Raw genomic sequence first — 14,992 nt, forward strand, 5'->3', positions numbered from 1 at the left:
ACTTTATAGAATTAAAAATAGGTTGGTAATCACTTTTAAATCAGCTATCAGCCTGTCAATTAATGATCTGAACCCCTGCTATTGACCCAGTACTGTACAAGCTGTTATTATGCACTGTCCTACATATCATCTGTTCCCTGTGCTGCTCTGTTCCAGAAAGACAGACAGCTGCAACAGAATATCCCTGCTCAACCTGAGGACCATCTGACTTTAATTGTAGCACACAGCTTGATGTGGGTCTGGTTATGAGAAGCCAAAGTATGACACTGTAATAATCTGGAAAAACAGAAACCTGCCAACACAAGGCTGCAAAACAGGGGCTTGGGCTGTCTGGCTGCCTGACGGGCTGCAGGAAATATGATTAATGAGCAAGGTATAATGATATCAGGAACCCGATTAGCACCACAAAAAGGTCACAGATCAAAGTAGTATGCATTTCATGAGCTCCAATCATTGTATAAGATCTGGGGACTTAAAGAGGTAAACTCAAATGCAAAGGGAAAAAAAATATCTGTGTGTCATAGCTTTCAAAATGAGCACTTGGCATACTGTAATCCCTATTTTGCCTGAACCAGGAGGCAGCAAGGAAATATCAGCTGAATACATCAGCCCATGCCACACTGTAGCAAGCTTTTCTTGATCACATTAGTGTGCATCTGAGCTTTAAGCATTGTTCCTAAACACGACTATTCCACTTGAAAAAGAAACTGCTGATTTCATGGTATTCAATCCAAATATTAACAAGGAAAAGCAATTTTATATTTGCATGTAATTTTTTCGGTGTTATTCCACTGCAAAAGTGGCAGATCACAGAGTGCATCATCCACACCAGCCAGGCCCACCACCACCACCAGGATAAGTTTAACTATGTCAGACAGATGCAGTAATTCACCATATGTACTTCAATGTAATTCATTCAATGTATTTCAATGTAATTCATTGGCACAGAGGTTTAAATTTAATGCTACCAGACCAACCAATACTTGGTATCTTATTTGCAGGAACAGTATCAGGGACCTACAGCTGTAGGTCCTACCCTTTAGGTAATACTGGACAGCATTTGGATAATGTCTGGCACACTTTAATAACAACACTTTATAAATTATTTCTTACTTTTGTAATTCACTTAAGCCTTAAAAAAAGAATCAAGTTTTTTTCTGTACAATTAATACTTTAAAACTATAGAAGTTCACGTTGAGAATATTACACAAGTGAGAGATATCAAAGAGAGCTGCAAGAAAGGCAGACACAAGCAGCAGATTGGGAAATGAAGGAAGAATGAAGGAATGGTAAGTCAGAGCAGGTAGAGAGGTTAAGGTGAGAAAAACCTGGCCCAAGGCTTGAAATGAGAAAAAAAAATTAAGAGCTAACATCTTAGACAAGAAGGAAGTGGGAGATTGAGAATAACTTCACAGTGGGGGCAAGCACAATCTGCAACTAATAGAATAAAGGTATATTTTAACGCAAAAGGAAAAACAGCAGAGTTGTGAGAGATCAAGGCCACTATGTGCCTTTGACAAGTCTACTCAAGAACACAGCTTTGCATTTCCCAGGTTACTCTGAAGAACCAGCACATGCCAAGCTCACAGATGTGTCAGGCTACTTCTCCTACCTATCACCTATCATCACAGCTGTGAGATCAAAAGCTGAGTTTCAATATGGTTTGCCAAGTAGTCCTGCTAAATGTTACTGCATTTCATATCTCGTTTAAATAAAATTTGCACATACATATGGATGAAGGGAAACACTAAATCCACCCAATATTCTCTGTGATTACTATGATGCATCTATTATTTCCTTCAGGAATCTAGGACACACAGCATTTCTGAAAACCATGGTATCACGTCACCAGTAAAAGCGCAGTGTAAAACATTCTAATTAACTTCTGAACGACAGATTTCTTCTGATGTGAGGATTCTCCAATGTTATGCAGTCTGACGTGCCACCAACAACAAAACTTCTTTGATTCCCATTTCCCGACTTAGGAGTATCAGGATGTTATCCTGATAAGCCTGGTATCTGAAAGGTTTTTGAGAGTTTCCATGCCTTGATTCAGTATCGCCCAGTTAGCTGGCTACCACATGGAAACTGCAGCCTCATATTTCAAGATTTGCTAGGAAAAGCTTCTGTTATTTATTTCAGAATGCCATCAATGCAGAACTGTTTCATTTTGAGAAGAGCCTAACACAGCTTTTGAGAATGTGCTGAAACACCACCAGTGACAGTTATTCTATAATTCATTGCACTGCCCAGAGGGCACAGTGAACATAGGCAGTGCTGACAACTGCATTTCCCAAAACAGGGAAGAGAGCAGTAACACAGGTTTGGGAATGAAGCAGGCAAAGGAGAATTTAGTTTTATTTTCTTGTAAAAAAGGCTCTGAAAAATATCAGTTTAATGGAAAAAATGGACGAGGTGGCAGAAGACTGAAAATGTCTCTTGGGAGTTATATGGGCACTAAAATTAAGAAACCTCAAGATCACATTTAAGTCATCAGAGTGACAAATACTTTTATGACTAAACAAGCTTTTTCAAGCCTTCTGTAAAGCCTTGAGTGGTGATTTTATTAGTTCTTTAGAATCACAAGAGATGACATAGAAATAGGGTAACATCTCCTGCATATTTAGACTACACTCAAACTTTTTTGAATAAATCTAAGAATGAGAATACTATATTCTTTTTTTTGTCTACTTTTGTAAATCTGTATCTTCAGATAATTTCAGACATAGTTCTATGGAAATTATAAATATATATTGTGGGCAAAGATCCAAATTATTTCAGAAGAATCTTGCAAGACAGAAGTGACTGGGCAATAGAAGAGAGCCATCTTACCAGCCTGTTTATGCGAACAAATTCTTCTGGGGTTTTGGCCCACGGTGGAAGTTCAACATCAGACACCACTGTTCCATCATCCATCACTCCCAGATTGTAATTGTTGCTGTTGACAAATATCTCTGGGAGGTAATAAAATTCAGGAATCAATTCCTGTAGATAAATGAAAAACAATGCCATGTTATAAATTCTGTCAGAGGATGCACTGTGTCACGTTAAAAAAAATAAATTATTAGGATGGAATTAAGCTAGGAGAATGTACAAAATTCTCCCAACAGACATCCCCCTCCTTCCCTAGAAGGGAGGAATCCCCCTTTTGCATTTTCTGAAATTTAAACCTGTAGATATGATGTCTCCTTAGCATGCTTTTAACATGACAAAGAACTAAGACACAACGGCTATAAACCAGAAATGTCAGAACATTGGTTTTGGTTGCATATTACCCACAGAGAAACCAAAGTAATGAACACCACATGGTACAGATAACATTTAGTGGAAAGGTACAGACAATCAATGACAGTAAAAAGTTGTTGAAAACTGATTCTTCCACATTTTAGTACAATACACGTTTTAAAGTGCTGATGCATAAAAGGCAGTCTACAGCTGGATTGAAACTAGCACCATAGATAGTAATTACAAAGGTATGAAACCCAGTTATATTCTTATTCTCTCTAATGTAAAGGGTCAAAGAACCTAAGGTTTAGGCTATTACCTAAGATTGTTCAGTGCCCAGAAATAACCTTTTTTGTAAATTCTAAAATACCTGGAGTTATGCCAGTTATGTTCCATAAAAACAAACAAATACACCAAAAAAAAAAAAAAAAAAAAAAAAAAAAAAAAAAAATCCAAAGCTGAATTGAGTCAGTATTTTTCTTTCACATAAAATTAATTTACTCAATTATGTGTCCAGTCTGTAAATGACAGGGAAGAATGACACAACATTTCATACACAAGACAAAAAAAAAGGCAGGGATTTCACATGGTTACGAGGTCTGCACTAACTTCCTCGTCAAGATCATCACTGCTGTAAACAAGTGATGTTTTTGATGTTCCAGACCTGTGCTGAACAAGACTGGAACTCAGCATTAACACCTCCCTGGCTGGCCTGCTCTGGCACCTTTGCTGGCACAGCAACCATGGCTGAGGAAAAACAGGAGAGGAATTGTGATTCCTAAGTCTTCTCAGAAAAACAAAATAATAGTAATGGCTAAACAAAAATTTTATTAAGCAGAAAATTATACATTCTAGTGCAAAACTGAACATAACGTGCTAAGAAGGAAAATTATGCTCAAGCCCATAATGATTTTCTCCTAAATAAGTGGATTGTTTCCTTGTTTTTCAAACAGACCTGCAACTTCCTAAGCTGTCATGCATTTTATAAAATATGCAGTAGGTAATACATATATTTATTTACATAATATTTATTATTTATAAATATTTATATATTTATCTAAGTTAATAAGATTAGAACCTTAATTACACATTTCCATAAAAATATATGCAATGTCCAGGTATAATACTTAATAGAAAAAGTCCATAAAGACATAATACACATCTTTCTGCCCTATATTTAAAAGATAGGTTGTTTCTTTCTTTGTTTGTTTGTTTTTTGTGGAACTTGATGTTGAGACTTAAATACACCCAATAAACCTGGCAATTTGATGGATTTAGAAAAATTGAGCCACTAAATGAGAGAATTTACTTCCTTTGTAAAGAAAGAATCAATACAAGTAATTGCTTCAGGAAGTGTATTTCATAGCAAATGAGTGGTGTAAAATTGGTCTTCCATACAGCAAGTGCAAGCTGCAGGCCACTTGAGAAGTTGGAAAAAAAAATCAGACTGCTCCAGCGGCTTTGTCTGCCGTGGGTGGAGGATGCAGCCACACCAGAAGCTCAGCAGATCAGATCTGAAACGCAGTCCTGACATGGGTCAATGGCTCAGTGGTCTCCCAGATAGCCCCTCAGGGCCTGCTATGGCATGAGCAGCTTTCCAAATGGCTGAGTGCAATGAGGAGGTCATCAGATTGTGGGCAAGGTCAAGCCGAAGTAGCCAGGGCAAAGACAGGAAAGATCAAGCAGAAATTAAGCTATTATCACCTCCATCCTTGTGTGAAACACTGCTTGGCTTTGAATTGTACATCTTTTTGTTTACAGTCCCCTTAATTAACTAGGGTAAAAAGATGCTTCTGTACCAAATGCTGGACAAGTAGTTGATAAAAAATAGATTTGAAACCATTTCACTGTGTAAGTGGAAGAACAAGAATGAAGCAAGGATAAACGCAGTAAAAAATAGTTTGTAAAAAGTAAAGTAACACTGAGGTTGCTACAGTTTTTATCATCACAGAAATCAGCAAAGAAAAAGTAGATACACAGGACTAAATTTGATATCAGTACACACCACCAATATGAAATCATACCCTGATTCTGAACACTTAAAATACAAGCTCATTACATATGTTACCAATGTTTTTATTTCTTCTTTAAATATATATCTGTACAGCTATTCATTAGTTTCTTTCAAGATCAGAAAGTATTTGGCTTTCTAGAACACATTGCTTTCATTAGGTTACACAGAAACAGTATGCTGGAAACTTTAAAATTATCAGTAATTTCTAGTTTGACTATTAGAAACTTTTCATAAAGCTTCTCATTACTCCAAAAATGAGTTTTCAGAAAGTTTTTCACTGTCACCATTATGATATATTTCTACAAAAGGAGCTTCTTTGTTAGGTGATTTTCTTCTCTTGGCCATGTGGTAGCATTTACCCATGGAAAAAAGGGAGTGCAAACAGATGCATGTGGCCATTGGAAATTAGCTGCATTTAGAGCCCATTTTCAATGGCTTTATGCAGGTGAAAATGATAACATTAGTTAAACAGTTTGTCCTAAAACCCACAAAACAACATGATCAAAAAGTATTATTTTTTATCAAGTTAACCAATATTCCTCATGAATCTGGTAACTGCAGTCCTTAACAGTCCTTCTCAACTCTATTTTTGGGGTCTTTTTTTGTCTTAACATCATCACATGACATGCACAGATTAACACAAAGATGGCAGATGCTGACCCAACTCCAAAAATGACAAAACCTCCTGGACACATTAGAATGTTAAAAAAAAATCCATGAATGTACTTTTTGCTTGTTTTGAATGGCAGGAGGAAGGAGTTACTAAATGTTTTCAGACAAACATCACAGAAAGATGCAGACCAGACATGAGAGGCCAGAATGAAGAATCCTTTAATATCTCACCAGGAACACTGACAAAGACTGGACTAATACGAGGCAAATACAGTCTTTGCATGAATATTCTGTCAGCTTCTTACAGCTAAATGGTTTTCAACTAATCCATGCTTCTGATTTGTAAAATCATTAAGCACGGGTTCCACACTGTAGTTTTGTCTACACAGGTTTTCCTTGCTGTTCTAAAACTGCTTCTTGACAGTTCCAGTGGATAGTCCTAATGCCCATTTTGTGAAACCTAATAAATGTTAGTTCCTTATTTGCTCTTCTATGCACCCTTCCAGGAACTACAGACTCTTATCTGATCATCACATTCTTCCTCAGGGGTTTCTTTTTGCAAGCTAAAGGATTCTAGTCAATTTGGATTTGTTCCCTCTGGAGGTCTTCTCTTCCAACTAAAAATTTTGGTTGTTTCCATACTTCTTCTGACTCTACTGAGCGTGTCCCTTCTGAAATTTTCCACATTAAGAACATGTACAGAAATGGTAAAAACTGTCCCACTTTTTTTTTTTTTTAAATTTCACAGAAAAAAAACAAAAATATCTCTATGATTTGTTGAAACCCTTGCTTTAGCACGATTGTGTTTGAAAATTACTTTGTGAAATGTCCCTGTTAGAATTCATCATTTCTATAAGGTAGAGCCAAAACATCCTTATGGTAGGCAATATTTCAGTCATTCTCCCATCTTTTCATTACAACTGACAAAGGAGCTCACAGTCAGTAGCAATATGAATCTAACACACAGTATTTATTAAATAAAAAACAACCTGCCATATCAGGATTCTTAGTAAAATGTTTATAAAGTTCTGCATATAACTAACGTACAATTTTTCTTTAATGAAAATATCCTGTAACACATGGAAACAACAGTTACTAAGGACTAAAAATATTTTTTTACAAACATGCAATATCAACAGAATGTCAGTTTAACAGCGGTAATTTATTTTCATATAGGCCACCATGCATGAAAAAATTAATGTAAGATACTTTGTTTCATAAATGCAATTAAATGTTATTTTTCTTTCATTTAGAAAATAATTAATGCATTTTAAAGCAGAGTTATACGATCTCCAGAGGTGTCTAGAAACGAGGACAGATCCCTAATCCTATTGAAACATTTATAAGATACCAAATTTTCAAACTAAATTACTTCACAATCATATCAAGCAATATTAAGCTTATATATAACCTGTCAAACAGAATAATAAAAATGCGTATAAAACAGTCTAGGCTTTTATTCACATTGCCACACTTTACTTCTTCTGCTAGGGATTTAAATGGCATTCAAGAAATATATACTAATCTATTAAATTAACTCAAATTTAATTTTTTCATCACACTTCAATGAAATTATTTTCGAGATGGTTGGGAAGTACTATTTCTAACTACCCATGAGTTTTCCTCCATCTGCTACATGTGTGTTGTTTCTCGCAAAGAAATTGTCAGCTAAGAAGTTGTCTCAAGACACTCTGAAACTCTGAGAGTCTGAAACTCTGCCAACTTGGTAAGAAAAATACTTTAGCAGGTTTCCATTAGAATGCTAAAGGTAATTAATGAAGAAATTGATTTTGTCCATGTTTAACCACTCAGTGTTAAAGTTCTAAGTGATTATATCGCAAACATTTCCTAGTTTGAGAAAAATATGAAACTTTACAGCAATTCACAATTAAGCAAAGAGGATTATAAAAAGTCCAGATATTTATTTAGTAGATTAATGAAACATATCATAACCACAATTAAGAATTGATTCATTTGTTGATCAATAAATAGATTTTATGGAATCAATATCTCATTGGATTAAAGCATGCATCTTTAAACCACTTTAAATTCTGTTACATATGTATGAATACATATTAAAAATTATTTTACTTTTACTTAGAATCTAAGATTACTTAGAATCTAAGTAAAAGTATTCAATGGTATGTATTGACCATATTTACATACTAGGTAATTTGACAGAGAAAGAGGGAAAAGTTGCATGTATAACTACATTCCTTCTCCTTTGCACTTCAGAAAACTTGTCCATAACTTACTCTAAATTTGTTATTTAAACACCTACACAAGGAGTTCAGAGCAGATATTGAAACTATTTGCTTCATTTTCAATACAAACATGGCTGGCTATAAAAAATGCAGATCACAGATATTAGATGGAACTTTCTGATCCACACATCCAGTATTTTTAACTAGTGCAATTCCCAGAGATTACCATGCACAGATCTGACTGAATTTAGAATATAATTTCTTTATTTTTTTAAAACTCAGGGAAGTATTCTCCTGTTATGGATCTTGGCACAATTTTACACAAAACCAAATCTTTTATGAAAACCAAATATCTGCATCATAAATACGTTAAACATTTTGCTACACCGAACATGGAGTTTATGATTAAAAATTTGAATTTCTAGGTACTTGCTTCTGAATTTTGCTGGTCATTGCTTGTTTTGTGACTACTATGACATGAAATTTCTCCAATACAAAGGTGATGTTGCCAGTTTGACAGCAACTTTATTCCAGTAACTTCTGAGACTTTAAACATGAAGCTTGATTTAAAGAAAAACTGCTTAAGATTATGGGATGCAAATGAGTTTTACAATAAAGTTAACTTGCCAAAGCAGCATTTCTATATTTAAAATTCAGCTGTTTTACACTATGAGGATCATAATTTGCCAAACACACTTGTATGAGATGGAAATTCAGATATTCAGTACCATTCCCCCATCCTTACAATGGCTGCCAGAGTTGTGTGTCATATCACAGGATTTCACAAATTAGTGTCTGTTTTATGGTGGAACAATCTAGAGCAGTGTAATTGGAGTTTACTAATGTTTTCTTTAATATTATGGTCTCCTAGCATATTTTTTTGAACTAAACTAATCAAATTCACCAAAAGCAACCCCAAGCATGTGAAAAACAAACAAACACAAAGCAGCAAAGGAAAAGGCATGCAGAACAGTACATAGCTCTATACTAGTGACTGTAGCTTGGTTAAAAATTGTGAAAAAAATCAATTACATTAAACCATCTAATTCTCTTTTCAAAAGGAAGTTGCAGTAGTGGATGGTGAAAGAAAAAGAGGCAAGGTGTTGCTTTACTTTTGAGAAAGACCTCTGAGACTTCCCCAGTCTCCCATGACATTTCTTACAAGCAGACTAGAGAATGGAGTTGAGATTGGGTTACAATAATGTGGGAGTAGCCAAGCTGGAAATCCATATTCCAAGAGCAGTTATCAATAGTTCATTGTCAGACTGGGAGGACACGGTAATGGAGTCTGCCCTGCTCTTAATACCAGTCAATAATCTCATTAACGGCCTGGTGGAGAAGATGCAGAAGTAAAATTCCAGATGACACTGAGAAAAGGCTACACAGCTGTTTGGAGGACAGCAAGAGGATTTCAGACGATCTTGAAATCTGTATATATGGTACCAAGCAAAAAAAAAAAAACAAAACCCTGAAAACAATTAGCAAGCTACAGTGGAAAATGGGAAAATACAGACAAAGTGCAACATGAGTTACAATTACACTGTTGTAAATATAATGAGAAATAAATTTATTGCAACAGGTTAGCTGCCAAACTAGAAGGAAGAAGCTTCTGAACAAGTGCAGACAAATACTGGAGGCTGTGTTGTGGCACATATGTGCTCTCTGTGCTGTAAATATTATGCTCTGTGGGTATGCTCTGTCACCCCTCAGCTCAGTTGTTCTGCCCCAAGTTGTACCTCCCCAGTCCCCTGCCAACCACTGTCACTGCCCTGCCTCCTCACCCAGAATGTTCTCTGTCCCTCCCCTCTGTCAATCCTGTGCTTTCCCCCTTGAGTGCCAACCCACCCTGACCCTGCCCCTTGTTCCAGTGAGTTCCTGTCAATCCTCCCTTCTACCAACCCTCGGCTTGGACCTCCCCTTTAGAATTCCCCTAAAGCAGGACACCCCAGTGGATTGTTGCCCTGCTTGTCAGTTTGTGTCCCTCCCACTGTGTTTCCCCATTTGTTGGAACCTTGCAAATCCCACCTTCAGTACCGCCCCTAGTTCCCCCAGATTTGCTAAGAGATTCTACCCGCCCCCTGAGCCTTCCCAGTATAAGAACCCTTGCACAGGGCTGCGCTCTGCTCTTTGTCCCTGACCCCTGCAGTGAGTAAATGTGTTCCTGGAGCCCATACAGACAGCCTCCTCCTCAATCCTTGCCTCCACACTCAGTGCTGACAGCCACATTGTGTCATAGAGCATTGCCTCTAAGCCGCATCTCAGCTCAGCCTGCTCCCGAGGTGTGTCCCACTAGGCACGGTGCAGAGCTAGCCTGACTCCAGCACTGCGTCAGCTATCCAGGTCTGCTTTTATTGTGGTAATAACAAAACTAACCAGGGTTGTTTGCACCTGTAATGTAAGTTAAGAAATAACTGAATTATTATGCCTGTAATAGCACTTTAAAAGCACTACGTGGTACTCTAACAGAATTGAAATACATTCAGTATTCTTTAGTGCAGAATATTTAACTTAAAAACACATGGTTAATTATTTAAAGGCACCAGTCCTGAGCTAATTAGTAAATAATGCCAGAGTGGCAGTGAGACACCAGCAGACTTCCAAAGGATGTTTAATTTGCATTGCTCAAATAAATGGATAGAGAGAACTAGGAAATTTAATTTTATGCAAAATACTACCTCTTGAAATCAAAATTTGCTATGTTCAAGGAAACCTTATTCTACAGAGGAACAATGGTTTTGTGCTTTGATCATCAACCCAAGGCTTTCCCAGGGTATTGACACAGATTGGTTGTGACCACACATAAGATTCAGTTTTCTCTGCTGAAGTGATACCAGCCAGCAAGAGATCCTTCCAAAGCCAGCTCCTGTTAACATACAGTGCTTCCAGCTAAGATTAACAATAATCTTAGGACAGCAGCATCAATAATTGCATTCACTCTTTCCACACGAGAAGCAAGGAGAAGTCATTTCTTGTAATCAGCGCAATTATTCTAAGTGTCGCAATTTTTTCAGCTGGAAGAGGAACAAATCCTTATTTTCCCTTTGTTCCTACTTGCTAATAACTACAGGAGCACAATTACATGTTCCACTTTGTTCAGCATCTTCTATACATGAGTCAATTAAACACATTCAAGCAATAAGAGACTAAAATGTTGCAATTCTGCATACAGAACGTGTATTCTGCATTTAGCCAAGTATTTCAGAAACACTTGAAAGGAAGAGCACCAAGTAGCAGGAAACTTGGTTTTCACAGCTGCAATGAGATATGGGGAATACAGGTATTTCCAGTGAAGATGGAAACATTAAAACAATTTCCTTTCTAATTCTTTAAACATGCCCTATGGAAATCCCAATCTCATCCCCCTTCCTGGTTGTTCATCCAATCTCACTAATAGACTCCTGTAGTCAATTTTAATGCTCACTCAGATGCTTCACAGCAGCATCATGTAATTCACAGCAATTAACAGTCTCAGGAAGCTATAAGCAACTCCAAGAGATCATCCTTTACATTAGGGATGCCTCTAAAGGCAGCAGCAGCTTGCACATGTATCATTTCCAAAAGTTACCTAAGCATCTCTGAAAATCCTCCCTACACTGATTGCCAGGGAAACATTCATTGCTCTTATTTTTCTGTTTGGAAGGTTACTTTGATTCTAACCAAAATCTGCCTGATATTTAAGACCACTAATTCCTACCCTATCCATCATGGACATCAGAGATTTGTTTCCTTTTTCCCTTACAGCAGTCTCCATGTAATAGAAGGACACAAGTTCTTCCTTCATCTGCTCTGCTTTAGAAGAAAAATAAGCATAGCTTATAGCTTCTTAAGCATAGCAATCTTTCCCTGCATTTTATTTTCAAGACCTTGCATTGTTATCATTGATCCAGTGTGGATTCTCTCCAGCTAGCCTACAACTATGAGTGTAATATTCCAGCTCAGACCAAATCAAGACTGGGCAAAAATGAAGATTTTTGTCATACATTGGAAGTTCCATTATTTCCTGTTGATGTATCTTCCATAAAATGATACTCACTATTGTTATACCATAATACTGTGAATTCACATGCACTGGTGATGTACTAGAACCCTAAATATTTCTCTTTTTTTTTTCCACAATAGATTGTTCTTTGTGTTATAACTGTATGAGAAGCTGCATGAAAATTACAATTATTAATTCTCCCTAATAAAGTTCCCCTAACACTTCTCTAAAATGTTTTTTCCCTTCTGCAAGAAGCTCTACCCATTCCACTACACTTCCACAACCTCCCAATCTAGTATCAATGGAAACTGAGGCCTAACCTGTTATTATCAAGAAGAATTCTGCTCAGTACATCTTTCAGTTTTAATAATGAACTGCTGGTAGCTATTCTCCAAATACAGTAGATTCTTTTAGACAGAGTAATCCCAGCTCACTCATAAGACAATGTAAAAAACTAAGATCATCATCTGCTTCTTCTCTGCTCAAAAGGTCTGTTACCTTTTCTCATCAGAAACTGTGATTGCTTTGACATAATCTCTTCTTGATAAACATGTGTTTCATTTGCTTGTCTCCAAGCTATCTTCCTGGCATTTAAACACAGTCTGATTATTTGCCTAAGTATTTTTCTGTGAATTGTAGTTAAACTCACCTCATAATTTCTTGGCTCCCTTTTCTTTCCATATTAAATACTTGATTTGTCCACTACTGATATCTTTCTCCTTCTCCATTTCTCAAAAAAAAAAACCCCAAAAATGCACTCTGAAATTGCATCTGCCAATCTTGCATGTTACAAGGAAATTAAGCCCATAATTACCAACTAATTAATTTGAAAAAAATCTAGTGTGTTTGTAATTTCTAAACTCTTCTTTCCCAGTTTCATATAGACATTAGATATTTTTCTAATTAATTCCACTAGTCACTGATTGCCTTCAGTTCTATTGGTGGAGACTCACAGATGCAAGAAAGGCATCCGTTTTTCAACATTATCCATTGATAATTTTCACATTCCATTAATTTGCAAATCAACCCTTTCCTAGATTGTCTGCTCACCATAAATGTGAGTGAATGATTTTGTGTCACTTAGGTCTTTTGCTGGCTGAATGACATCCTCGAGATAGACCCTGATTTCTTCACATTACACTTTCCTATCCTTCCTCCCATTAAAAAATCCAACTCTGATATTAATCTACCTGCTTGGATTTGACCTTTTCCACCACTGCCAGCATCCCTGTCTCCTTTGTTTTCCTCCCCCATTCAAAATACTTCAGTCTTAGGGCTAAAAATGTTTGCTATAGTTATACAAAAGATTTCACTGAAATATTCTGACTCAAGTAAAACCGCAAGTCATTTCCTTTGTATCTTTTCCCAAATGATGGGATAGCTCTGAGTCTTCTTCCTTCCATTCTACACTCCCAGCTACCATAAAGGCAGGGGCACTATAAAATACATTAACATCTTTCAGGAAATATTTTACCTTGATGTCAGAAGTGTCACGCTGACTGTTGCGCCATGCTCTTGAAATAGACGAAAATGTCCTATCTGCATGATCAAACTTCCCACCTTGTAGATTTAGGAAAAGTGTTGTGAAGGGTTCCTAAATACATATAAAAAAATTAACACAAAAAAACAATGCGCCTCTTCAGAAATTTCATGGTAAAACAAGGAATTTATCATTCTTTTGGGGTCTGGTTGTGAATGATGCTATTTTTCAATAGCAAAGGTTTAATTACTTTATTTAAGAATAAGAAATACAAATTTATACTTGTTTTTTCAATAAAATGCTTTTTAATCTTACTCCACACATACATACTCAGATAAAGAAAGGCAAATAAAATCAAAGGAAAATACTCAAAAGCCTTTACTAGAAACTACAGTTTGTGTCAATTGTGACACAAATTGCTCTCAACAGCATGAAAAAGCTCAGATGCCTGAGATATTTATTAAACTAGAGTGTAACAAAAATAACGTGTTTTACTTTGTTCAAGGTGATCTGTTAATCCAAAAGGTAGCATTCAATACTGAGAACTTTAGGACTGTTATTGTTTATATATAATTTACGATTTAGAAAAATGTTTGGAAGATTTAAAAGCCTCCTCTTAGTTAAAGAACACTTAAGTACATATTAGTGGATAATTGCTTGAAATTAGCTAAGCCCTATAAATAACTTCAAGGATTTATGTATGCTTGTACATTCTAACAAGCTTTAATTAATGATGTGCTGCTAATGCTTTCCCAAAGAAATTACTTCCTAGGAGATAAATCGCCTCTCAATTTTATTGAAAAACGCATTGTTTGACCAATACATTATCAATATGTAGCAGCTCAAAGTTACTTCCATATAAATTGTAGCAGATTTTTAAGGATTAGTTATTTACATCAAAGACCTTCATGATCATCAAAAACCAACTCACACGCATTAGGAGGGGAAAATTAAATGCATTAATTAAGAACTACAAATGCTTGTTATTTGGTCCAGTCAGAAAATAGGCAAGGAAGGGGAAGTTAACCATATTTAAAGAAGCATGTATACTAAAAAGCAATTTTTAAGGAGAAAAAGCTTGACTGACTTGAAAAGGCTGTACCAGAAAATGCTGGTACATGAACTTTTTATACATTGCTGCATGAACTTTGGAGCACATTTCTCCTATGCTACTGATTGCAATTACTTAAAAATTTCAGTACTCTCATATACCATTCAGTTTTAGTTCAGATATTTGTAGCTCTTATTATCATTTTTAAAAAAAGCATTTTTAAACAATATACTTACAATCCTTAACAACCACGTGAGTGCAAAACTTGCTGTAGAATAATGAGTGCCATAGTGAAATTTTGGGACCTGATCATCTTCCCATGATTCATATCTCTCAGCAAAGAATGCTGCTCTCTTTGGGTTCAAAGCTCCAATAGGCTGCAAGATTATTAAAAACAAAGTCATTAAGCAAATAAGATTAATGTGAA

The 14,992-nt window shown here is 36.1% G+C and overlaps 1 protein-coding gene across 5 annotated transcripts in view; it reads right to left on the reverse strand.

Moving 5' to 3' along the window:
• The window catches only part of LRBA (LPS responsive beige-like anchor protein), a 367,479-nt gene that overhangs the window by 87,651 nt on the left and 264,836 nt on the right, over positions 1 to 14,992 (reverse strand). For all 5 annotated transcript variants that reach the window (XM_086889595.1, XM_086889593.1, XM_086889594.1 and 2 more), the window contains 3 exons: positions 14,802 to 14,942; positions 13,509 to 13,628; positions 2,833 to 2,985 (listed from right to left, as the gene is read on the reverse strand). In XM_086889595.1, coding sequence (XP_086745721.1) covers positions 2,833 to 2,985; positions 13,509 to 13,628; positions 14,802 to 14,942 — 414 coding nt within the window. The remainder of the gene's footprint in view (positions 1 to 2,832; positions 2,986 to 13,508; positions 13,629 to 14,801; positions 14,943 to 14,992) is intronic.

Source organism: Cyanistes caeruleus, chromosome 5, assembly GCF_971803275.1.
Source record: "Cyanistes caeruleus chromosome 5, bCyaCae1.hap1.1, whole genome shotgun sequence".
Lineage (NCBI taxonomy): Eukaryota > Metazoa > Chordata > Aves > Passeriformes > Paridae > Cyanistes > Cyanistes caeruleus.